This window comes from Pogona vitticeps, chromosome 2 (genome assembly GCF_051106095.1).
Source record: "Pogona vitticeps strain Pit_001003342236 chromosome 2, PviZW2.1, whole genome shotgun sequence".
NCBI classification, from domain to species: Eukaryota; Metazoa; Chordata; class Lepidosauria; order Squamata; family Agamidae; genus Pogona; species Pogona vitticeps.
Genome location: NC_135784.1, coordinates 179,770,506 through 179,795,001, shown reverse-complemented (window position 1 = coordinate 179,795,001; position 24,496 = coordinate 179,770,506). Strand labels below are relative to the sequence as shown.

The window sequence follows — 24,496 nt, the reverse complement described above, 5'->3', positions numbered from 1 at the left end:
GATAGGTTTTATAAGAGCATCAACTCACTTCCCTGTCTCCCTTCTCCTAGATCATTAACCTCTTCGTTGCTGTCATCATGGATAATTTCGACTATCTCACTCGGGATTGGTCCATTCTGGGTCCCCACCATCTGGATGAGTTCAAGAGGATCTGGTCAGAGTATGATCCAGCTGCAAAGTAAGAAGGGGACACCTCTTTGTCCTATAATGCAATAACTGGCACAAGGAACTGTATTGTATGTCTGGATCTTCTAGCAGTCCCAGAACTTTTCAGCCTGCCCTCCTCCAGCTAAACTGTAGATTGTCCTGAAATTCCATCTCCTACCAATAGAGGCAATCATTAATGTTTTGCCATTTCAGTTTGTACCACTAGAGGCAGTAAAGATTGTGTTCAGGGGTGAAATTTGAAGAGGGGAAAGTGCTGGTTGTGCTTCTCCTGGTTCTTTATAAGCAATCGTTAACAAGTGTCATTTCTGGATAATGACATACCTGTCCTTGTCTGCTTCCCTTACTAGAACTGCAAGTGGCGGTACTTGTCTGGTAACCCCCTACAAATGACTTGAAGTGCTGAAATAAAATGATGGAAATCTCATTTTATGGGTTTTAAAATGTGCTAATTTGTTTACTGAAATCTGCACCACTGTTTTTACAAACGCTTGGGTTAAACAACATACATTCAGAATGGTTTGTGCTGGTGTCATACTCCCTGGATGCTTGTGTTTATAAAAAGGTTTAAAATTTCATGTTTATGCAATCTGCCATATAATAACTGTTCCTGAATCAGCCTGTGCCTGAGATAAACAAGCAGACATTTTTCTCCTTTTGTTGTTTCAGGGGTCGAATCAAGCACCTCGACGTGGTGACCCTGCTACGCCGTATACAGCCACCTTTGGGCTTTGGGAAACTCTGCCCCCACCGAGTAGCCTGCAAGGTAATTCCTAGAAGCCTTGTGGATGTGCCTCTTGGCTTCTGTCTTGCTGGGAGAATAAAAACTGGAGGTAGAATTCGACCATCAGGTTCTGGGCCTTTATCCCTGGTTCTTTCTGGGGCTCAGGGAGGCTGGGGAAAGGCCAGAAGACAAGGGTTCTGGATTTCACACCATGTGGGAGGTTGTGCAGTAGCAGCCTAAGAAGAAAAATAAAGATAAAATATTTCAGTTTCTGGATGTAATGTACTTTGTTTCTGCAGCGACTAGTGGCTATGAATATGCCCCTGAACTCAGATGGAACAGTCACTTTCAATGCTACTCTCTTTGCCTTGGTGCGAACATCTCTCAAGATCAAGACAGAAGGTGAGGTGTAAGGTGATTCTTATGGCAGGTGTCCTCTGTGTACAAAGTTATTACTTCCTGATGAGGAGCAGCATTTTATGCAAGCTGAAAGTAAACAGCCAGAATTCTGCTGCTTACCTACACTGATGTTAGTGCAACGGTATAAATCACACTAGTGAATTGTCAGCTAATTAAGAGTTTTCTGTATTCCTCGTCATGCACTAAGTAATGCTATTGATGCGTGACAAGGAATATGTGCAGTTACTCCTTTTCACTAACAGCAATTTGTCATTGTGAATCATGCCACATTGGACTCAGAGCCAGCATAAGTGATAGGATTGTGGCTATTGTTCTCTCTAGGTGCCATTACTCAGTTTTTTTTAGAAATCTGTCTGCCCAGCTTTCAGCAGCAGCTGCTCTTTTCTTCTCCTGCAAAAAGTTACGTGTATCTAATGATCATATGGGAAAAGAATTGACAGAGTAATCTTGCACAAAGCTGGTGAACACCACATTGTTTTGAAAAACAAAGCCGAATGGTGAGCAACGTCTACCCTATGGAGCTGGCACACATCCTAAGAATGTTAGTGAGGAACGGTTTGCTTCCCTCTTTTCTTTCTGGATTTTTACAGGACCTGTGCTGGGAGGGAAGGTTTGCAGAGATCCGTGCTAGCCAGAAATGATAGCGAATTGTTCAGCCGACTTGAAATGTGCCAATATGTCATCACAGATTCCAGGGTTGAGTCCTTGCCTTAAAAATAAGATCTCACCCCTATTCTTTCTACTCCCCCAGAAAAGCGTCATTTCCACCACCATCACATCTCGGGTAGTAATAAGCCATGATGTTGGTTGCCCGGCCCAGAAGTCCTTCTTGGCTTTCTCTCCAATGCTAGATTATTATTGGTGGTGCAACTGGAAGAAATGCTGGAGGGCACATCGCCCCCAGAGCGAGAGCCCTGAGCTCCTGCCCCACAGCAGTATCTATGTGGTTTTGCTTTAATTTAACTATGAGAACTGCAGTTGCATTGCTTAATGAAGCAAGAATGTGTAGAAGCAGCTTATTATGTTGAAGGAGAAGGGCCAAACATCTACCCTATGTGTAAGGAATTGGGGGTTGCTGTTTATTGCACTTTGTTTATTCTTTCAGTAGCTGGCATGCCTCCTTGACTTGGAACCCCAGCCACTCATCCCTGCCCCTTAGTTTTAAAGACACTCCCCATGTGGTGAGACTGCTGATCACAACAGCTTCTTAATCCAGAAGTCTGGAAAGTGGTTGGGAAGTCTCATTGTGCCTCACTCTTACAGGAGACCTGGATGTCGCCAATAAGGAGCTTCGTGCTGTGATCAAAAAGATCTGGAAGCGGACAAAGCCCAAACTGTTGGATGAGGTGATACCCCCACCAGAAGGTCAGTGCGTCTTATTCCTAGCAACAGATCCATCCCTATATCCTCCTTCCACCAATATGTCTTCGGGAAGAATTTGGGAAAGTGTGATTAGAGGCCATGTTGATCCAGTGAGCCATTTCACCATCCAAGGACCTTTGGGCAGCTGCCAGACTTGGCAGATGCCAATGTCTGTAAAATTTGTATTGCAACAGTTAAGCAATACCATAATAAAATGAGGAAAAACTGTGAATGCTCTTGGTACAAAAAGCAGGTCATGCGTAGAACTCCAAAGAGCAGAACCCTTTAATTCAGTCATACTGGAAGAAAAGTAGAGACACCTACAGCACTTTCTAGATCTATAATAAAAGAACTGCAGAGCTGGAAGGGATCCTATGGATCATTGAGCCCAGCCCCTGTCAAGGAGGCACAGCAGGGAATCAAACTCCCAACTAGATCCCTAAATCATTGAGCTATCCAGCAGTGCAGATGATTACCTTCTTTAGTTCGAGCTTTCAGATGCTGCAGGAGCCTTTATTGTTTGGAAACCAGCCAGCCTGTTTTAAGGGGCTTTATGGATATATACGGATGCTTTGAAAAACAGTTCCTAATAAGCCTGCACTGAACCCTTCCTTTGGCAGAGGAGGAGGTCACTGTGGGAAAGTTTTATGCCACGTTCCTGATCCAGGATTATTTCCGTAAATTCCGCAAGCGGAAGGAAAAGGGGATGCTGGGACCGGACGGCTCCCCGAGCAACTCTACTGCTCTGCAGGTGAGTCTCCCTGTTTTTTGTTAGGAGCCTTCTCATTTCCTGGCCTAATGAACAAGGAAGGGCCTTGAGGATATTGAGCTGGCCTGATCCTGCTGTCCTGGTGCCTCTCTCCCGTTCAGGCTGGGTTGAAAAGTTTGCAAGATTTGGGGCCTGAGATCCGTCGGGCAATGTCCTGCGATCTGGAAGAGGAGGAGGAGGAGGAGGAGGAGAACGGGGAGACTTTGTGTGAAGAGGAGACAGTGACCTACAAGGTGAGCCTTTGACATGGTTCACTATGAGAGGATGCGCCTGCCTGCGCACTGTGTACCAGTTTGGACTGTAGGCGCGGATGGCTGAAAGGGCTGAGCGCTGCACCATATGAAAGCATCCCTTTCACATTCCCTTCATATGCTGGTTTTCTATCTGAAAGCAGTACTTTGCTGTGGAGGAGCAGCTAGTCATGTTTTCTCTCCGATACAAATTTACCATTTCAGTGAGAACTAAGGGCTTCTCTAAATAGGGCCACTTAAGGTCAGATCTGGTATACCATTTAGTGTGATCCTTGTATTCAAACAGTATATGCACCTCAAATTACCCTGTTTTACAAAAGCAAAAGGACAAGAAAAAACATCCGCCCTTGCCCCCTTCTGTCTCCTCCTGCTTCCGGGATTTCATTATTTTTAAAAATAAATCTGTAATTTTTAATCCTCCCTCTGTTCTGTGGAGGAGCACAGGAAGGAAGTTTCCAATTTCCCAATTTAATTTCCTAATTTCCCCATATCATTAAGTGGTTAAGAAGTCTGTTTAATCCACTAATGATATGAGGATATTAAAACCAGCTGGGAAATTAAAGCAAGAAGTTAGCTTTGGTTTGATCCCAGTAATTGCATGTGCTGGAAACAAATCAAACCAGAGCAATCCTACCCACAACAAAAAAGTAATAGCCCTGAGAGAGACCCAGAAAGGTGTGGGTAGGAAAAGTCTGGAGTTGGATTGGTTTATTCCATCAATTATGTCTTCTGATCACTGGAAAAAGGAGTGAACCAGCCCCTTCCTGCAGTGGAACAAGCAGCAGGACAAATGTCAGTCTAGGCACACTCTGTCGTCATTTTGTCCTCTTCTCATTGGGGAAGGGGTATTGATTAGCATGGATTAGGACCACCGGGCCAATAACATTGCCTATGGAGTCCTATAGAGTTTGAAGGGATAGTTTTTGTTTCACGCTCATTACCAAATCTCAGATTTGGAAAAATGGCTTCTTCTTGGGGAGAAGGAAGAATACATTATCCTATACAGAGTTGTGCACATTTGGGGTTTTGAACTACAACCCTCAGAATTCCCCCAGGCAGCATAGGCTGGCCATCTTCCTCTGCTATATGGTTTAGCTCCCTTTCCAGTTTGTTTTTAACCAGTCAAGGCCCTTGACAGGGCACCCACTGAGGTGGGGTAACCCTCAGAGGCCAGGAGACAAGCCCCCCGAACTGTGTGCATCACATTCTGCTTGCTGCCCCTTCAGCTCTGATGAGATTTCCTATTGTTTCCTAAATGACTGTGATTTTCCTCCATATAGCTGAAGATCAGATCTGAAAAGAAGGTACAGGATAATTGGTCAAATGCTTATTATTTTCAAAAGCAATGCTACAGTTCCTCATTTTCCCTCTCCTCCCCCCCCCGCTCCGTCCCAGAAGGGTTAGTACTAACTGCTCACGAGGCAGGATTCCATTAGCCAGTTCTCACTCCCTTTCCATGCCTGCTGTTCCTTTTTCCTGATCAGAAACGGCTGCCATTGAATTTCTGGGACAGCAGATGAGTGTATGAGATGTTGCTTCTCACTGTGTAGGGGAAGAGACTAGGAGGTGGTGAGGTATTTGGGGAAATGGAGAAAGAATTTAACCTGTAAAAGCCCTGACTTCAAAAGGTGTCAAAGCCAGGTGTTTGTGCAAATTACAAGGAGTGGGAAATGCTCGCACCACCACCTCTCCTCAGAAGAATTGCTTGTTCAAATTATAACTTCCTTTGTTGTTGTTGTTGTTGTTGTTGTTGTTGTTGTTGTTGTTGTTGTTGTTGTTGTTGTTGTTGTTGTTGTTGTTGTTGTTGTTGTTTGCTGCCCTAATTCAAGAGTGGGTGGGGTAGCTAGAAGAAATTCTGGCTCTCATTGGCTGAGCTGCTGTGACTTAACGGAGAGGCAGCACCAGTGGCAGAGAGCCAGAGAAAAGAGGGGCAGAAGGAGCAAGGGAGGAAGGAGGGCATGCAGAAGCAGGGGAAAGGGGGCTAAGAATTACACACAGCTGACGTTTCTTGTTATAAATTGAAAATTGCCAGTTTTCATAGCTGTCTCCAGGTGCTCAAGAACCAGCCCTGCCCCTGTCCCTCCGTTTTTTTGCCTTGTCATCTCTGGAGTGAATCACGGCCTGTATACTTTCCATCGGAAATCGGAGGAAAACCAGTCTGATCTAGTATCAGAAATGTCAGTGAGGTCTGCTCCTGTGGGAGTGATCCAGGCAGAGGCATGCTTAATTTGTATGGAAGGCGAAAGTTTTAAAAAAAAAAATCAGCAGGAGAAGGCTCAGAAGGAAAGGGAAACTGTCGGAAGAGGAATCTGAGGCAGAAAGAAGAGGTTTAGATTGATGAGTGGGGAAGTGTGGCCTTTCGCGTGGGTGTCAGCCTGCCCAATGGTCTGATGAGTGGTTCCCAAGACAGGTGTGCTTATTTCCTTCCCGCAGAGCACGGAGGCCTTGTACGGCAGTGCCCCACCAGACCATCATGTCTCGACTGCTGGAGCTTCACCAGACCAGGACGGCAAGGCTGTGGCGAATGGCCTTGTGAGCTCCCGGCAGCCCTCGAGTGCCAGCCTCTCCCATATGACGAATGGGCCAACCTCTTACGAGGAGAACGGCGGTGATCAAGACGAACCCGCCGAACTTCCCAACATTGCCACCCGACGCAGGATGAGCAGGTGCTGGGCCGAACAAGCTCCTCACTTTGGAAAAGAAGGACGGGGTTGGGGGTCTGAAGGGTGTGTGGTCGCAGGGCCCCGGAGGGGGGCAGTTGAGGTTCCTGATATCCTGATCTTTTCTACCCAGACGGAGCTCTGACGGCAGCTGCATCCCACCTACGGTGAAAGAAGAAGCCACACACCCCGATGATTATGGGGAGGACACCTCGGTTGAGCAGGGATACTACAGCCGGGAGGAGGACTCGGAGAGCCTAGCCTCTCGGGACAGGTGAGAAGGACATGCCGCAGGCACAGTGGGACACCTTTTGATCACACCTGTGGCCTTATGGTCTCTCCAAAACTAGTGAAGGTAGAAGCTTCTTGATGGATGTTAATCCATTAACAGACTGTGATTTGATGCCCCAAAGACTGTGGATGCTGGAAGTGCTACACACACCTGCTGCTGCCACACAGGTTGTGGTTAGGAGGGGAGCTTTCTTTGCTGATCTATGTGGTTGCTGTGTTTCTGTCCTCCCCAGGCAACCCAGTCTGCACCACCCTCAGCCTCGCCGCCGCCGCTGGGACACAGGATACGGCGGTTCTTTGCCCCTCCCTTCCCGGCGTGTCAACAATGGGCTCATCAATGGACCGTTGGAGGGCAGGCAAACCAAGCGCAGGCGCCTCTTGCCTCCCACCCCTACAGGTGAGGATGGACAAAGATCCCCGGGGAGCTGAGCATCTCAGAGGCAAGGTTTATATTAGACGGAGCCTGTTACTCAAAAGCCAAATCTGTCCATGTTCCAGATACATGTTTTTGACATGTACCTGGAACATGATGCAGCAATCATATGCAAATGATGCCTTTGCCCGCCTACCGGTGACCAATCATGAAACAAAGCAAACTTATTTGAACGCTGTAGGAAGTGTGAAAACCTCATCCTGTGACAATTGGATGTACTCAGCACTTAGGGAATTCCTTCTTCTAATGATGGGGCAAAACATAGTTTGGCCCTCAGATGAAGTACTATATGGAGGTTGGCTAATGTGGGTCTTGAGGCTAAAACCACCATATACAAGGCACAGAAAAAAGTGGCAACCCATTTGTAGGGGACTGTATCACTTCAAGCTGCATCTGGTGCCATTCGGCATCAACAAAGGATCAAGTCTCATCCCACACCAGAAATAGTTGCTATGCCAGGACTAGTCTTCCTTAAAGCAACCTTCTGCCCATCCAGGAATTGCTTCACCACCACCCCCAAAAGGGGGTAGCCTTGCTGCTGGACCAAAACAGTCCAGCCGGTGCATAGATCAGGATCAGACTGGGGCTCTAGTGCCTGTACATTGTGTGATTACCAGGACGTAGCTTCTTCCGGACTGTGCCACAAGCAGTCCAAACTGCAAAGTATTTGTCCATCTGGTTCCATCCATGCTTAAAAGTTCCTGCATGAGAGGCTAAAAAATAAACATGACTCCTTGTAAATAAATTAAAGCAAAACAAAACAACTAGTGTGTCCAGAAGAAGAATTCAACCTAGCTGTCTCTCCAGATATTCTAATCCATGCATAAGTAATTCTTTTCTGAACAGGAGCCATGAAACATTTGATGCCTTCTCTTCTACACCATTTAATATGGTATGGAAAGAGGCAGGCAGCAGAAAAAAAGCAGAAGTGCTCTTTCACACAGCACACGGTTGTATTGTACACAACTGTGTGCAAGGAACTCCATGTGCTGATCTGTGAAATGGATGGGTGTGGATGGGATGGGCTGAAGATTGCTGGGGCAATTAAATTTAGAAGCAGGATCTCAGTTCTAATCATTTTGGAGATACACCAAATTGTTGGGAAGTGGGCGGCCACTGGCCACTAGCAAGCAATTTGACCTCTGATGCCTTTTCTGACGTTTTCTTTCTTCCCTCGGCAGGCCGCAAACCAGCCTTCAGCATCCAGTGCCTGCAGCGTCAAGGCAGCTGCGACGACATTCCCATCCCGGGGACCTACCACCAAAATGCACCCCCTTGCCGAGCACGTGGGCCGGTAATTTCTCTGCAAGTTGTCTGTGTGAGAGAGTGCATGAATGCAGATGCCCACTGGTGTACTCCTTCTAAAGGAGGAGTGTCGGGGGGGGGCACCGTCTTGAAAACGAAGCCCTTTGTCCTATAAGCTCTTTCCCCATAGACCCCACCTCCGTAAAAGCTTGTTGCTAGAAAGGCAGTCTGAAGCGTTCTCTGCTAAAGGATGGCTTTGTAGGCCTTAAAAATCAGACCAACTGAAAGCAGATTCAGGGCCACATTCTGGATGAAGCTGGTCATACATGGCCTGCAACAGTATGTCCATTTTGGTATGCAAGTTGTAGTCAAAGCACAGAACACTCCATAGCTGCCCTTTCTTGTTCAGCACCCCGTTTTCTCTTCTGACATTTCATTAGAACCTCTATATGACTCTTTTTGTCATTGTGACAAAGAGAAGCATATAATTGTGTACAATCATTTCAAAGCCAGCAAGTAGCAGAAGGGAGCAAAACATCCAGTACTGAGTTACAGTTAAGTTTGTACTTGTTTACGAGTAACAGACATGTTTCTAAGTGAAACATCCTCTTGACAGCTGAGGCTTCTGAGAAACTGAGCCCTAGATATGTAGCAGATTCATGCTACCTTGGGATTTTAACAACAGATTTTACTTCTGTTTTATGGCCAGATCAGGCAACCTATTGCTTTATTATTTGGCTCTACCGTGTGGCTGTCTATCTTACACCATTTTGGTAATACAAAGCTGCTGTGTGGCTCTCATTCAACTGATGAGGCACCATAGACTTATTGCACAACTGTTGTGCTGCACTCTTGAGTATTCCTGTGAGTAAACTTCCTTCAGCTGCCTCAGACCCATCTCTAGCCCCAAACTGTCCACTCAGACTGGGAGAGGCCCTCCAAGGTTGAGACAACATTCTCAGCCATGTGCCCAGAGATCCTTTGACAGCAAAGACCAGGGGTTGGCCCTTCTTCCCCCCACCCCAATTTGCATGCAAAGTATGAGCTCTGCTATCAGAGTGAGATTTTGTTGCTCAAAGGTTCGTGGAATGAGCGGTTGCTTTCCCTCAAGGGAATGTGAGCAGAGTTAGCACATCCATGTGATTGTATGTATCTGCAATGGAGATAGGGAACCAGTGGCCGTCTAGAGAGTTGCCTTCAGGTCCCATTGGCCCTATGCAGTGTTACCAGTCATCATGGGTGATAGGCATTGTAGTCCAGCAACATCTGGAAGGCCACTGTTTACCACCACCCCTGGGCCCTCTCACATGTGTACCCAATCCTCCCTTTTGAGAAGAAGTTGAGAGCAATGTGACAGAGTCTCTCCTACTTTTATCCCCACAGAAGCCCTCCAGCAGGTTAGATTAGGCTGGGAAATGGGAACTTGCTCTGGCTCAACATATCCCACAGGCTTCCCAGCAATGTGGGAATGGGATGGGACTTCGAGCTTGTCTGGTCAATGCTGTAGCCATCCTGCCATACTAGAACAACCCTGTTTATTGACATCATACTGTTATGTTAATAGGATAATACATACTGGATATTCTAAGTTAACGCTAGATAGTGATGAAGCTGGGTTTGTGGTATGAAGTAATTCCAAAGCACCAGAGTGTGGTGTGTGGTGATTTCATGGTCATGTGTTGCCATCATCCCGATAGCTCCAGCTCTGTGTATGTAAGCTGAAGAGTCTACAGTGTGGATATGTCCAGTCTGGTTGTGGCTGTGGCTGCGGCTGCTCCATCCATCTCTTTCTCCCCTTCTTGTTCCTCTGTACAGGGCTATGGCAGCTACGACTCGTGGCACAGTGGTAGCCGGTCCTCAACAGCTTCTTCGCATTCGTGGGCCACCCCACCGAAACGGGGCCGGCTGCTCTATGCTCCACTCATCCTGGTGGAAGAGGCTGGCTTGCCTGGGCACAGCTGGGAGAAGAACAGCAGCAGCCTTCCACCTATGTCACGGGCACGGTGGTATTTGAATGAGCCGGAGGTGCCCTACCACACCTACGGCCACCTCCACGTGCCCGGCCCACTCAAGCACAGCTACAATGATAAGCGTGGCAGTGCGGACAGCCTAGTGGAAGCGGTGAGTAGAGGACAAGGGGGTTTGCTTGGGAGCTCTTTGAGGCCAAGTGCTCACCTTCTCCCCATCCCTGCTATGAGATTGAGACCCACAAGCATGTTATGCAGAAATATGCTGTGTGAGAGCAAGGGTCACAGAGTGGGGGGGGGGCAGCGGCATTAGAATAGGCCATCCCAACTTAGAAATTCTGTCCTCTGGTTTTGGTAACAGAATTCTTTTCTGAACATCTGATTCCTGGAAAGACATGTGCATGCTATGCTGGAAATAATGACATGATCTCAACTGCACACAAAGAAAAGCTGGATCTTGCAAACAAAACGCTAACCGAGCACATCGCTCGCTGTGAGGATGGGTGCCTGTTTGGTTCTGGATTTTGTAGCTATGACAGAACAGGAAAGAGCCAACGCAGGCACTGAAGCCACACTTGCAGTGACTGTTTGCGGCTGTGCTTGCCCCCAACCCCCTGGCAGTTTTCTAAGGCTGTACTGGACACTGTCCATTAGTTTTGGGGGCTATATCCACTACAGTACTGTTAGGGCTAAGGACTGGCAATTATGTTTAACTGAAGTGTGAGTTCCTGAGATTGTGTGATCTTAGATTTTGAAGGGTGGGAAACTGAACAATATCCATTTATAAAAACCCCAATTCATTGTGCCTTCTCAGCTGCTTAACTGTTCAAATGTCATGACAAACCATAGATTGCGCTATTCCTGAACATGGTTTGAACTTCCGTACATAGAACAAGCTGACCATAGTTTGGAGCTGCTGTTCTGACTTTGCTTTTCATACCTTAGATTTGAATTCATTAGTTTATTCCTGTTTTCATAATACAGCAGCTTCTGGAAGCAAGAGTGGTGGCCACCAGAATATTTTGCCTTTCCAAGCATCCTCCCATAACACAATGAGCACAAACTATGATTTGCAAGCCTTCTTTAAAACATGATTTCTGATTCGGATTTGCCAGCAGACTGAAAGCCATGGTCTGTTAATTCAAACATGCTAAACTATTGTTGTTGTTGTTTAGTCATTAAGTCATGTCCAACTCTTCGTGACCCCATGGACCAGAGCACGCCAGGCCCTCCTGTCTTCCACTGCCTCCCAGAGTTTGGTCAAAGTCATGGTGGTAGCTTCGATGATATTGTCCAACCATCTCATCCTGTGTCGTCCCCTTCTCCTCTTGCCCTCCTACTTTCCCAACATCAAGGTCTTTTCCAAGGAGTCCTCTCTTCTCATGAGATGGCCAAAGTACTGGAGCCTCAGCTTCAGGATCTGCCCTTCCAGTGAGCACTCAGGGTTAATTTGCTTCAGAATTGATAAGTTTGATCTCCTAGCAGTCCAGGGGACTCTCAAGAGTCTCCTCCAGCACCACAATTCAAAAGCATCAATTCTTCGACGGACAGCCTTCTTCATGGTCCAACTCTCACTTCCATACATCACTACTGGAAAAACCATAGCTTTGACTATACGGACCTTTGTCAGCAAGGTGATGTCTCTGCTTTTTAAGATACCATCTAGGTTTGTCATCGCTTTCCTCCCAAGAAGCAGGTGTCTTTTAATTTTGTGGCTGCTGTCCCCATCTGCAGTGATCGTGGAGCCCAAGAAAGTAAAATCTGTCACTGCCTCCATATCTTCCCCTTCTATTTGCCAGAGGTGATGGGACCAGTGGCCATGATCTTAGTTTTTTTGATGTTGAGCTTCAGATATTTCTTCCGGCAATCTTTATTCCAGCTTGGGATTCAATCAATTTCAGCCTTTCGCATGATGTATTCTGCATATAAGTTAAATAAGCTGGGAGACAATATACAGACTTGTCATACTCCTTTCCCAATTTTGAACCAATCATTTGTTCTATATTCAGTTCTAACTGTTGCTTCCTGTCCCACGTATAGATTTCTCAGGAGATAGATAAGGTGGTCAGGCACTCCCATTTCTTTAAGAACTTGCCATAGTTTGCTGTGGTCCACACAGTCAAAGGCTTTTGCGTAATCAATGAAGTAGAAATAGATGTTTTTCTGGAACTCTCTGGCTTTCTTCATAATCCAGCACATGTTAGCAATTTGGTCTGTACTTCCTCTACCCCTTTGAAATCCACCTTGTACTTCTGGGAGTTCTCGGTCCACATACTGCTGAAGCCTACCTTGGAGGATTTTGAGCATAACCTTGCTAGTGTGTGAAATGAGTGCAATTGTATTATTTTCCTCTATATCTTTGTACTCTTCATTTAAGAAGGCCCTCTTGTCTCTCCTTGCTATTCTTTGGAAGTCAGCGTTCAATTTTCTGTAACTTTCCCTGTCTCCCTTGCATTTTGTTTCCCTCCTCTTCTCTCCTATTTGTAAGGCCTCGTTGGACAGCCACTTTGTTTTCTTGCATTTCCTTTTCTTTGGGATTTTTTTGTTGCTGCCTCCTGTACAATATTACAAGCCTCCATCCATAGTCCCTCAGGCACTCTGTCTACCAAATCTAGTTCCTTAAATCTGTTCTTCACTTCCACTGTGTATTCATAAGGGATTTGGTTTAGATTTTACCTGACTAGCCCATGGTTTTTCTATTTTCTTCAGTTTGAGTTCTGCTATAAGAAGCTGGTGATCAGAGCCACAATCAGCTCCAGGTCTTGTTTTTGTTGACTGTATAGAGCTTCTCCATCTTTGGCTGCAGAGAACATAATCAATCTGATTTCGGTACTGCCCATCTGGTGATTTCCATGTGTAGAGTCACCTCTTGTGTTGTTAGAAAAGAGTGTTTGTGATGGCCAGCTTGTTCTCTTGACAAAACTGTATTAGCCTTTCCCTTGCTTCATTTTGAACTCCAAGGCCAAACTTACCTGTTGTTCATTTTATCTCTTGACTCCCTACTTTAGCATTCCAGTCCCCTGTAATGAGAATAACATCTTCCTTCGGTTTCAGTTCTAGAAGGTGTTTTAAGTCTTCATAGAATTGGTCAATTTCCTCAGCATCAGTGGTTGGTGCATAAACTTAGATTACTGTGATGTTGAAAGGTCTGCCTTAGATTCGTATTGATATCATTCTATCATTTTTGAGATTGTATCCCAGTACAGCTTTTCCCACTATTTTGTTGACTGTGAGGGCTACTCTATTTCTTCTATGGGATTGTTGCCCGCAATAGTAGATATGATAATCATCTGAATTGAATTTGCCCATTCCTGTCCATTTTAGTTCACTGACGCTCAGGATGTCAATGTTTATTCTTGCCATCTCCTGTTTGACCACATCCAGCTTCCCAAGGTTCATAGACCTTACATTCTGGGTTCCTATGCAGTCTTTTTTTTTGCAGAATCGGACTTCCCTTTCACTTCCAGGCGCATCCGCAGCTGAGCGTCCTTTTGGCTTTGGCCCAACCACTTCATCAGTTCTGGAGCTACTTATACTTGTCCTCGGCTCTTCCTCAGTAGCATGTTGGACGCCTTCCAACCTGAGGGGCTAATCTTCCAGCGTCATATCTTTTAGCCTTTTGTTTCTGTTCATGGAGTTTTCTTGGCAAAGATACTGGACTGGCTTGCCAGTTCCTGCTCCAGGTGGATTGCGTTTAGTCGGAACTCTCCACTATGACCTGTCCATCTTGGGTGTCCCTGCACGGCACAGCCCATAGCTTCTCTGAATTACTCAAGCCCCTTCACCATGACAAGGCAGCAATCCGTGAAGGGGATGCTAAAGTATAGACATGGGCAGTTCATGGTCTGAGTAGGGAGGGGCTCACTCCCAAAGGGGGGGGCTTGATCTACTCCTGTCGTGAACCATCTATGTCCATTGATTGGAATATAAGAAGAGCCTTGGTGGATCAGACCAAAGACGTGTATCAAGTTGAGCTGTCAGTTCACATGGTGGCCAATCTGCATGTTCCCATCCAAGTTCCCCCAAAACCGATATAAAGAGGCCTACTGCCTTTCCTACTGGATGGAGACAGATATCTACCATGACTCATAGCCACAGTTAGCACCATCCTGCATAGATTTGCCCACCATCTTGTTAAAATTGTCCATGTTGGTTGGGTTGGTGCTACCAGTGGAGGGCAGAGTAGACCCACAGAAACCACCTTTATTGGCAAGAAGTACAGCGCATGATGCAAAGAAGTGGCACGGTTGGGTGTCTGCTATTTGGAGAAGGGGTTAGCCCATCAGTTGTTACCCCTGTCAACCTATTAGGACCTGTCTTCCAGAGCTTTGACTGTTACTACCACTCCATCTCTTTCTTCCTCAATGACAAAATGCTCATGGCAGGAAGTACCACAAGTATGTGGTCTGCCAAAGCTCATTGTGTCACTGGGCATGCATGGATGTTTCTGTGCAGATCAACTCTACTGTTTCAACACATACACACCCATGTGCCCCAACAAAAACAGGTCATTACATTTTATGGCTGTGAATTCCACCGTTTAACAGTTTGCTGTTTGCTATCCTTTTATGCTTGCTGTTGTGAATCTCCCACCGTTCTGTTTCAGCGAATGACCGCTGTGTTATGGAAAAGCTTCTCTCTGTCTTCTTTATCCACACCACACCGTGGTTACAGAGTTTCCTTAATGATGGTTGGTTGTTACACTGTATCTACATTGGCCCACTCTCTTAGTATGCATGGGTCAGGCTCAAGAGCTTTAATGTGTATGGCCTTTCTTTCCCTTTTAGGTACTCATTTCAGAGGGCTTAGGCCTTTACGCACGGGATCCAAAGTTTGTGGCCTTCACCAAGCGGGAAATTGCCGACGCCTGTCACATGACCATCGATGAAATGGAAAGCGCCGCCACGGACTTACTCAGCCGCAGATTTGTTGGCAGCGAACGTGGTGGCCAAGGAAGTGGTGGCGGTGGCAGCCACGTCTTATATAGCAGCGACGGGGAACATAGCGGAGTTGGAAGTCTAGGCCCCGTTTACAGTGACGAGGAGCCCCTCCGCACCCGGGAGGAAGAGGACTTGGCCGACGAGATGGCCTGTGTCACTTCCTATTGACCATGAAGTGCCCCCTGGTGGGGCACAGAGAGACACTTGCCACTGAGAGATTCCCCACCCCCACCCCACCCCCAAGGTGCTGGATCCTTGGGACTCAGGGCAAAGACTAGCTCAAAGGTGTGCCATGATGGGAGTGACTGCTGGGGCGGGGGGGAGGACGACAAAAAAGCAAGACCAAACAATGGAAGCCAAAGGTTGCCCTTGCACTGGCCAATGCAAAAGAAACCCTCAGCACTTAGAAACACGGTCTATGTACTTTTCTGGTTTAGGCAGTCTGCTCCTTGCTGCTCCCTCTCCAGATTTTGACTACTCTTACTTTGGATCCAGAAAGGGAAAAACAACCCTTGGAAGTCTTCCCTCAGGGAATGATCAGGAGTTTTAAAAGAGGCTGGAAGTTGTGAAGGAAGTTGGAAGATGTCTTTCTTTTTTTCTATCAGAAACAATAAATACTGTTTGGAAAATCAGGAGGTCTGTTTCACTAGGCAGACTTTTAAAAAAAGCAGAAAAGGTAAATGTTCTCAGCCCTCATTATCCCACTTTCCTCCGTTTTCTTTAATTATTCCCAGTTCTTTATTGAACCAAGTGAGACGCTTATACTCTAGGGGCTTACACAGGAGAGAGAAGCTTTCCTACAAAACTACCTGGTTTCTTGCTGATGATTATGGCATGTTTCTCACCAACCACATGATGCAAAGCCTGGTTCAATATATGTGATTTCCTGTGCAAGTTTGCAGGGGCTTTTTTTTGTTCCTGCAGCAGACACTGCGGTTTATTTTATTCAGGGGTGAGGTTGGAGATAATGCTTTCCCAGACAGTTTATTTCAGTGTAAGAGGTTCCCAATAGTTATTATTCAAATATGTTTTTCAAAAATAATATTTTTTTTAAAAAAGCTCCAGAAGTGGAATTCCACTAAAGATTTTCCTCTGAAGGATTTTGTGGAGAAACAGTTTCTAGATACATGTCTAAAAGCAGTACTGTTTGGACACAGAACTCAGTAAGCTTCACTCTGTTCTACAGCCCATCCTGACCAAATGGGATGGAATTTTGGATCCATGTTGGGTTAAAGGCAAAACTATCCATCCAAACCATGCGGGTTTCACACAGACTTCTTATTCAATGGGCTTGCTTAGTGCCAAATCCACATTGATTTATTCCTAAAATCACATAATCGATAAGCAAGACAGAATATGCAAATTAAAATTATTATTTTTTGGTGACATATATAGTTCCGAGATAACTGGTGTTGTAATTCCTACACTCAGAGGATTACTTTGAAAATTTGCATTATCTTTTTATTGAAACCTTTTTAGCCCCACAGTGGCTTCCAGATCAAAATAAAACATGAAACAGTCCCTGCTTTCATGTTTTTAGTGTAAAGGACACATCATGAAAGGAAAAAGTAATAAAATCTGAGGAAGGGAAAAAGCAAATTTAGGCACCAGTTCTTAAACAGTTCTTATACGTAGTTAGCATCAATGGCTTGGAAATATTTCAGGGATGGGCAGAGCTTTTCTGTCTGCCAGAAGCCCCAAAATGAGGTACAAAAAAAGGACCACTGCTAATGTGACAGCTAAGAAAGAGTCAAAGGCAGCGATTCTCTGAGAGAACGCAACTTCTCTTGCCCTCTGCTCCCTTGGTAATATGTGGGGTTTATTTGTCTTAAGACAAGGAATTAAGCAACTGTGGCCCTCAAGATGTTATATTACAATTCCCATCAGCCTTGGTCAACATAACCAATTGGGAGGGATTATGAATGTTGCAGTCCGAAAACCTCTAGAGGGCCAGAGTTGTCTGCCTCAGGTTTAAGTTATGGAAAAAGTTTATCTAAAATGTTTATCTAAAAATGTTCGAGACATGAAAGAGCCTATTGTGTCTTAAAGAACAAAATCACAGACATTTCTAAAGTTTCACTAAAAGAACAGCCAGGAGCTAATGTCCCCTCCTACATTTCCCATAATCAGGATAAAAATATGGCATCTTACAAAAAATATCTAAGGTACTTGAAAAGATCCTGTTGATCCTTGAAGTTCTTTTTGATCTGCAAGAGAGAATGGGGTATTTATTTATTAAATTTATACCCCACCCATCCAGACCGAAGTCTACTCTGGGCAGCTAACAATAATAGATAAAAGTAAAAACAATATAATAAAAACAACAGTAATAATATAGTTCAAGATGGAAAAAATAATCAGGTGATGACAGGAGAAAAAGCCTGCCTAAAGAGCCAGGTCTTAAGTTTGCTCTTGAAAGGGTGGGCTTACTCTTCTGCCATAACTAATTAAAAAACAGAAATACAAGAAACCAAAGCTTGTGACATCAAGAGTACGAAGGTCGGCATAGCAGAACATGACATGCAGAAGTGGGTAGAGAAGATCTTGAAGTGTCACCCTGGCTAATAGTAAATCTTATATATAGCACTTATTCTAAATAAATTCAAGAGTTCAGAATAGTTGCATGATTCTCTACCTCACACTACCTAGCCTTTATCTGTTATTATACAGTATTTACATTCCACCTTTGTTTCACTGTGTTTCAAGTGGTGTACAATGGCTATCCTCCTCCTCACTTTGTCCCCACACTTGTGAGGTGTGTGTGTGTGTGTGTGTGTGTGTGTACTGTGCCGTCAAGTTGGAACCAACATATAACAACGCTGATTGGGATTCCAAGGCAGGTGAGAATTTTAAGGAGAGGTTTTACCAGTTCCACTCCCCCAGTCAGTTTCCATGACCGAGTGGGGATCTGAACCCTGTTCTCCAGAGTCCTAATCGGTCACTCTAACTATGACACCACACTGTACTTGTGAAGTAGATCAAGCATTTTGAGAGGGGGTATTCCAGACTTCGGACCACAGGAGGACCAAGAATAGGAGACCTTCCCCCCTACTGCACCTCCCTGGCAAATTCCAGTTTGGACTGTCCCACCCTAACACTTGCAATTCATTTTTTTAAAAAGTTGTTTGCACAACTGCTCATTGTATACATAGGTAAACACATCATTGTATACATAGGTAAACACATCATTGCCTTAGGCATTAAGTACTGTGCTCAGCTATTATGTCCACATTCCACAACACTAGAAGTGAAGTTTAATGCTGGATGGTGTTCTTAATATATATATATATATATATATATCAAATTTCTAGTCCTGACTAAAATAGACCTATTGACTCTGTGAGATTTATTTGAGTGTTGACATAACCATTCAGCAATCAATTCAGTGGCTCTGTTTTTAGTTGGGAACTAGCAATCTGATAAAGGCCAATATTTATGCGATCCAGCCTTAGGAGATTAAACCGATGTCCAGCTAAGGAACATATACCTAGCAGGCAGAAAGAGGTCTTGGCATTGCCAGACAATGACTGGGAAAGAAAGCCTTGAGTACCTGCTGCCATTCAATGTAGGAAACACTGGACTATATAGTGACCAATGGTTGGACATCATATGAAAGTGTTCCATCGTGATTCTACAGCTAGTAATCTGGGATAGCAGTACTGTTACATTTCCCATCATCCTGGACTGTGAGGGATGAGGCAGATAGTCCAAGAACTGCTGGACCAGAGTTTGGACAAGTGATTGGGACGGGTTATTTATTTATTTATTTATTTATTTATTTATTTATTTATTTATTTATTTATTTATTTATTTATTTATTTATTTATTTATTTATTTATTTATTTATTTATTTATTTATTTTGAGGGACAACTACAACTCCCAGCAGTCCTCTGCCAACCTGGTCACAAAAAAGGTAAAAATATCATTTGCAGGAGCATTTCACAGGGCTTTCCTATTCCTCTAAAAATGCCAGAAATATTCAGAGGACATTGGAGTTTCCCCCAATGTGGCAATTGCCTCCTCAGCTGCTAACATTGGGCCTGTTAGCAAAAGCTGGTGAAACATAACCTTGACTGTGTTGCAAACATCTTGGGAAGAGAAGCATTATTTTGGAAGAGGCTATTAGAAACTTTAGTGATGATGAGCTTAAGGAGAGCACCTCATCTGTGCTCTCAGCCTAATTTCAAATTAAGCCAGGCACTATCTGAGCATTATTTTAACCAAACCAAGCATTGGGCAAGGTATGATTTAGATAATATTTTAAACCATGCTATTAAAAAGAAATGATTAACCATAAAGAAAGTGGCAAGCCCTAAGACAAGATCCTTCAAAAAAGAAAAATCATATTATCCCTCAGGATAAGTATAAAATTTCCCCTTCCGTTCTGTGACAAGACTGGAAATTATGACTGAGCGATGCTACTTCCACAGCAGGGTGAGGAACATGCCCTCCAGATGTTTCTGGCCTACAAGTCCTATCGGACCTAGCCAAGGGTTAAGAGTTCATGAGCTTTGCAGTTCAACATCTGGGGAGCCACCCCTTCCTCACCACTGCGCCCAGTTTGCCTCTTTCAAGTCTGGCTGTTTCTGGGCCACTGTTCCTCCCCATCAGTGGAGGCAAAATGACAGGCCTCAAAGGATTCCTAGCACCTCAGTGTAATCACAGGCAAAGCATTACACACAGCAACAAAAACACACTAACTAGGTCCCTAAAATATATGACAGCCTTTTTGTTTTCCAACATAGCACTTGCTGGCTTTCCCACTTTAAGTTTAAAAAAAAAAGTAATATGTGATTGCAAACCACCAAACAAACAAGCAAACAAATCCTTCACAGCCTGGATATAGATACAGATATATAATGCATTGTAACAATAGGGCACCCATGCATTCTAACTTGCAGATGACAGTCCTCTGTTGGAAGATGCTGTGAGGAGGAACCACTTCCCAACAGAAAAGAGGCCTGTGAGCCGTCCCCTCCAGCGCCCACAACCGAAGGATACGAGACAGGGTATACACGTGATACCAGCAGTGGCCCAACTGAAAGTAGAGGAGAAAAAGAGCGGGAAAGAAGAGCAAGAGGAGGAGGACGAGAAAGGGGAGAAGCCAATAGTGGTGACAGGTGCTGAGGAGAAGAGAGAAGGAGAAAGAGAGCTAGATGGGGCAACTGAGGGGACAAAGCAGAGGAAGAAAAGAAAGGAAAGGAGGTGAAGGAAGAAGACATTCCTCTAGGATGGGGTGGCTTAGAAATGGAAGACCCCTGGACAGGAGAGCGTAAAACTGACCCTAGAGGAAATAGAAAGGAGGCAGTAATATCGCAATGTCAGACCTGAGGGGGGTAAGCTAGGAAAAGAGGGAGAAGATCCGAAAGGCAAAGAAAGGAAGGACTGGCAGTGCAGTTGGGGGAAGCAGAACCTGTGGAAGGAATGGTATATGTTTATCTCAGGAAGGGAGATCAAGGGAAGGGGGCCAAATCGGCAGAGATGTCGCATCCAGAAATGCCCATGGAGGGAAAGTGGGCTCGGCACCCCTGTTGCAATATCCTACCCCCCGGTCTGAGGAGGCCCACAAGAAAACCCATGGATGGCAAATGGTTTGGAGTGAACCCCCCATGGTGAACTCTCTTGCGACGCCCGAGTTAAGGGACTGTTATGTTGAATGTAGAGAAACTGAGGGACCCGTTGGTCCAACTGAAGTTGTTGTTCATGGTTCTCCGGTGTTTGAAAATAAAAGAAACATTTATGAAGAAGGCCTGTCTCCACTTTTGGGGCAACAAAAAGGGGAATGGGGTTTTCCCAACATTGATCTGACTCACAGATGCCTTCTCCTTGGAGGGCTCTCCAGACCAAGTCCAGTTTATAGAGACAATGAACCATTATGAAGGGGATGAAAAGGCTTTGAAATTCCTCAACAACAGTGGACTCCCAAACAGCAGACTCAGCAGGCAAACTGGTCAGCTGGCCACCATCTTCTCCATTATGGTGTGTGTACTGTGTTTCTATTCATATGATAGCAATTACTGTATTTTTAAAGTTTGCACATATACTGTAGATTAGCACATGGGTTTCTCATATACAACTGAATCTTCTCTTCTTTTATTTATGGAGCCTTTCCTTCCCCCCCCCCCCCAACACAGAAGTGCCTGCTATCACAGGATCCATTCTAGGCATTTTCTACAGCATGTTTAGCCTTCAACTCCTACAGAAACTAACAGCTGCCGTTTCCTTGTTGGCCTTTCCTCTCACTTCCCACCCACCCTCTGCTCTGCTCTTTGTGTCAGATTTCAGACTGTAAGCTTCCTGGGGCAGAGACCTCTCTTCCTGTTATTGTGGAAAAACTCAGGCACACATGGCTGCAGTTCTGTAAACAGATGCCCAGTCGAGGTTGTGCTAATTTTGGCCAGAGTTCCCAAACAGAATGGACAACCTTCCACCAGTTACAAAGGGGTGCCAACTTTCACCACTGCCAGCTTCAAACTCCATTTCCCATTCCAATGGTACTCTCCTGTTGCCAAGAAGGGACATGGCTCCCAGTCTGGCTTCGCATGCCAGCACTTTTGACGTTATCCCTCCCTCCTGGCTCTTGGTGTCTCCTCCCACCGCGATTTTTTCGCCCTGCCCCCACCTCGGCTTTGGCCACGCCCTCACAGGCTGTTCCAGATAAAATTCTCCCCCTCCCCCCGCCCGCCCCAACCTTCCCTGCGCTCTGCTGCGTCGCCCTCGCTTTCCCCAAGCAAAGATGGAAGTCGTCAATCAGGTAAGCGGCGAGGATTTCAACACCGGGGACAGCTCCCCAAGGCTTCGTGGGCTCCCCCTACGCTTTGGGGGGGCTGATTCAGAGAGGCTGCCCTTCCCCCCCCCCCCACGCGCCAGCCTTGCTTGCAGCCACCCTTCTCAGCTCAACATCCTCCCCCTCCCCGGAGCCTAATCTCATCATCCCCATCAAGATTTATTCTAGGCGCAGCGAGATGCGCCTTCTCCTTTCGGCGTCCGCTGCTGCAAAGCCTGTGGGGCGCAGACAGGCAGGAACCCCGGTTTTCCTGGGGGTCGGGAGGAAGGAGAGGGTGAACTGGGAGAAGGGCTGCGTTGAAAACAAGTCCCATTGCAGCAATGTCCAGCCAAGGCACTGAGCATCGGAGGATGGGGGGCGGAGGGGGGGAGACCGAAAGAAGACTGTGAAATCTTGTGCTGCAGTGAAGCAGAATTTTTGGGGGGGGGGTAGGTGGCCCCGGGGAATCGGGGCTGTAGAGGAGAGAGGCGCTGAGAGAGATCCATAAATTATTTTGTCCTCCAGAAAGGAGAAAATAATGTATATTATAAGAGAGGGGGATTGATGGCTGGCGTCGATCCTCTTCCCTCCTCCTTCCTTTTTTTTTCCAAGTGCAACCGGCTTTTTAGAGGGAAATCTGATATAGGTCTTGTAAAAGATTGGGGGGGGGGGGGGACCGAGCTAGAAGATTCTGCCTCCAGTCATTGCAGCAGATCGGGAGGGGGGGTGCGGAATAAAGAGCCAAAATGGCTGGGGTGATGCAGTAAAGCTACGCAACGTTGTCCAGCATTTGGGGAGCCGGAGGACGCTGGAGAGGATGGGGGAGGCTCGCGAGGGAGTGGGGTGGGGGAGACGGGAAAACACTTCATTAGCTCTACTAAAGTAAACAGATTGGGGGGGCAACAATGTCAGCGGTCAATACCACTGCACTGATGTGGGTCAATAATCCCATGCAGGCATAAAGTCCGTTTTTTGGGGGGGGGGCGCAATGTTGAAAAGAGTGGAAGGGGATTAATCATTATCACACTAACTAGGAACCAGGATGGAGACGATGGATTAATCTCTTATCTATTGCTACAGAAAAGGGGAGGGGGATCTTGAAGAAGAAAAAAACACTAGTGTATTGAAAGGATATGTTGAGGAAAATGAGCTGATTTGCATATTGTCATCATCAACACCATCATCTTTCGTTTGCAGTAGAGGATGGGTTTGCTGGCAGGAATGGGGAGAAAACATCTGACAAATAGTGGTTGCTGCCCATCGGAGTTGTAGGGCAAACTAGCAAGAAATAGGGCTTGGGGGGTGACAGGGAGGCATGGGGAAGGTTAGAGCAGCAAAGTGCGCCTTTATTGTTTGCAGCTGATGGCGGGGGGGGGGGGGCAAGAGGAGAGGAGATCATCAACATGGCCGCAGAAGAACTTTGAAGGCTAAGCATAGACCAAGGGAAGCACAGCAAGAGATACTGGGGACTGGCTAGGGGTGGGGTCAATGGGGGTTCATTTTTATTCTTCCCCCCCCAACACACATTTGCAGCAGGATGGGATGCCTGTCAATACATAAGCAAGACTGGAAGGATGCAGTTCAAGCAGTCACATGCCATAAGAACAAGAAGGCAGGCAGGGGTAAAATACAGCCTAGGGGTGTCTTTTAATTTCTGCTCCCTGGAGCAGATGCAGAAAGAGAGTTTGCCGGAGGGGAGGGATTGATAGGGTGTGGGGTGTTGCTTTTGGAGCAGAGTGTGTTGTGCGTGCATGTGCGTGCCTTGCTTTTAACTCACTACAGCAGCTGCCTGGCGGAGGAGGTGCTATGTCGTGTAATTTTAGCAGAGACGATGGAACAAATGTTCCAGGAAGGTGGAAGAAAGTCTTGTTTCTTTTTTTCAAAACCTCTTGTTATTTGTAGCAGTTTGATTATACACTTGAGATGCAGAATTATTGCCTTGAGAGGGATGTTCGTGTTGGACAGCCTGAGTCTAAAGCTGGCCTGAGAGAGAAAGAGAGAAAGAGAGAGTTTTGGAAGAAGACGGAGTCCAAGGAGGTGCAGTGTGTGTTAGGCTGAGAGCCCTGTTCCAGTTCAATTAGGGCAAGATTTTAGAGCAAGAGAGAGCAATTCTTGTTGGGTCCCTTGTTGGGAGAAATGCGGCATATTAATAATAATAATAATTAATTATTATTATAATAAATGACGAAGATGATGATGATAAGAATGGTAATAATTCCAGAAATGCAAACATTACTTGGATGAAATGCTTGAGTTTTGTAACATCTACACAGGTAGCTATTGGAGAGAGAGAGAGAGATAGATAGATAGAGATCTGAATACTGTATTTACTTGGAAGAAAGCTTCCTGGTGTGTACCCCAAAGTAAAAGAGTTTAAGATTGATCCTTCCTCCCTCCCTCCTTCCCTCTTATTTATTCTTAGATATTCTGGGAAGTAACAGAAAGAAAGAATAGGGCCTGCTAAATAGAATTTCAATAAAAAACCAAGGGGATTTATCAGTC

At 45.7% G+C, this 24,496-nt stretch overlaps 2 protein-coding genes across 3 annotated transcripts in view; both read left to right on the top strand.

Moving 5' to 3' along the window:
- CACNA1F (calcium voltage-gated channel subunit alpha1 F) overlaps nucleotides 1-15,857 on the top strand; it is a 76,260-nt gene extending 60,403 nt beyond the window's left edge. For both annotated transcript variants that reach the window (XM_072991467.2, XM_072991466.2), the window contains 12 exons: nucleotides 51-178; nucleotides 835-931; nucleotides 1,189-1,291; nucleotides 2,573-2,674; nucleotides 3,292-3,422; nucleotides 3,542-3,673; nucleotides 6,125-6,357; nucleotides 6,485-6,625; nucleotides 6,876-7,039; nucleotides 8,257-8,369; nucleotides 10,136-10,441; nucleotides 15,075-15,857. In XM_072991467.2, coding sequence (XP_072847568.2) covers nucleotides 51-178; nucleotides 835-931; nucleotides 1,189-1,291; nucleotides 2,573-2,674; nucleotides 3,292-3,422; nucleotides 3,542-3,673; nucleotides 6,125-6,357; nucleotides 6,485-6,625; nucleotides 6,876-7,039; nucleotides 8,257-8,369; nucleotides 10,136-10,441; nucleotides 15,075-15,395 — 1,971 coding nt within the window. In that variant the 3' untranslated portion in view covers nucleotides 15,396-15,857. The remainder of the gene's footprint in view (nucleotides 1-50; nucleotides 179-834; nucleotides 932-1,188; nucleotides 1,292-2,572; nucleotides 2,675-3,291; nucleotides 3,423-3,541; nucleotides 3,674-6,124; nucleotides 6,358-6,484; nucleotides 6,626-6,875; nucleotides 7,040-8,256; nucleotides 8,370-10,135; nucleotides 10,442-15,074) is intronic.
- A 5,983-nt stretch (nucleotides 15,858-21,840) lies between these two features.
- The window catches only part of SYP (synaptophysin), a 32,821-nt gene continuing 30,165 nt past the window's right edge, over nucleotides 21,841-24,496 (top strand). The window contains exon 1 of the mRNA XM_020792943.3: nucleotides 21,841-21,982. Coding sequence (XP_020648602.2) covers nucleotides 21,965-21,982 — 18 coding nt within the window. The 5' untranslated portion in view covers nucleotides 21,841-21,964. The remainder of the gene's footprint in view (nucleotides 21,983-24,496) is intronic.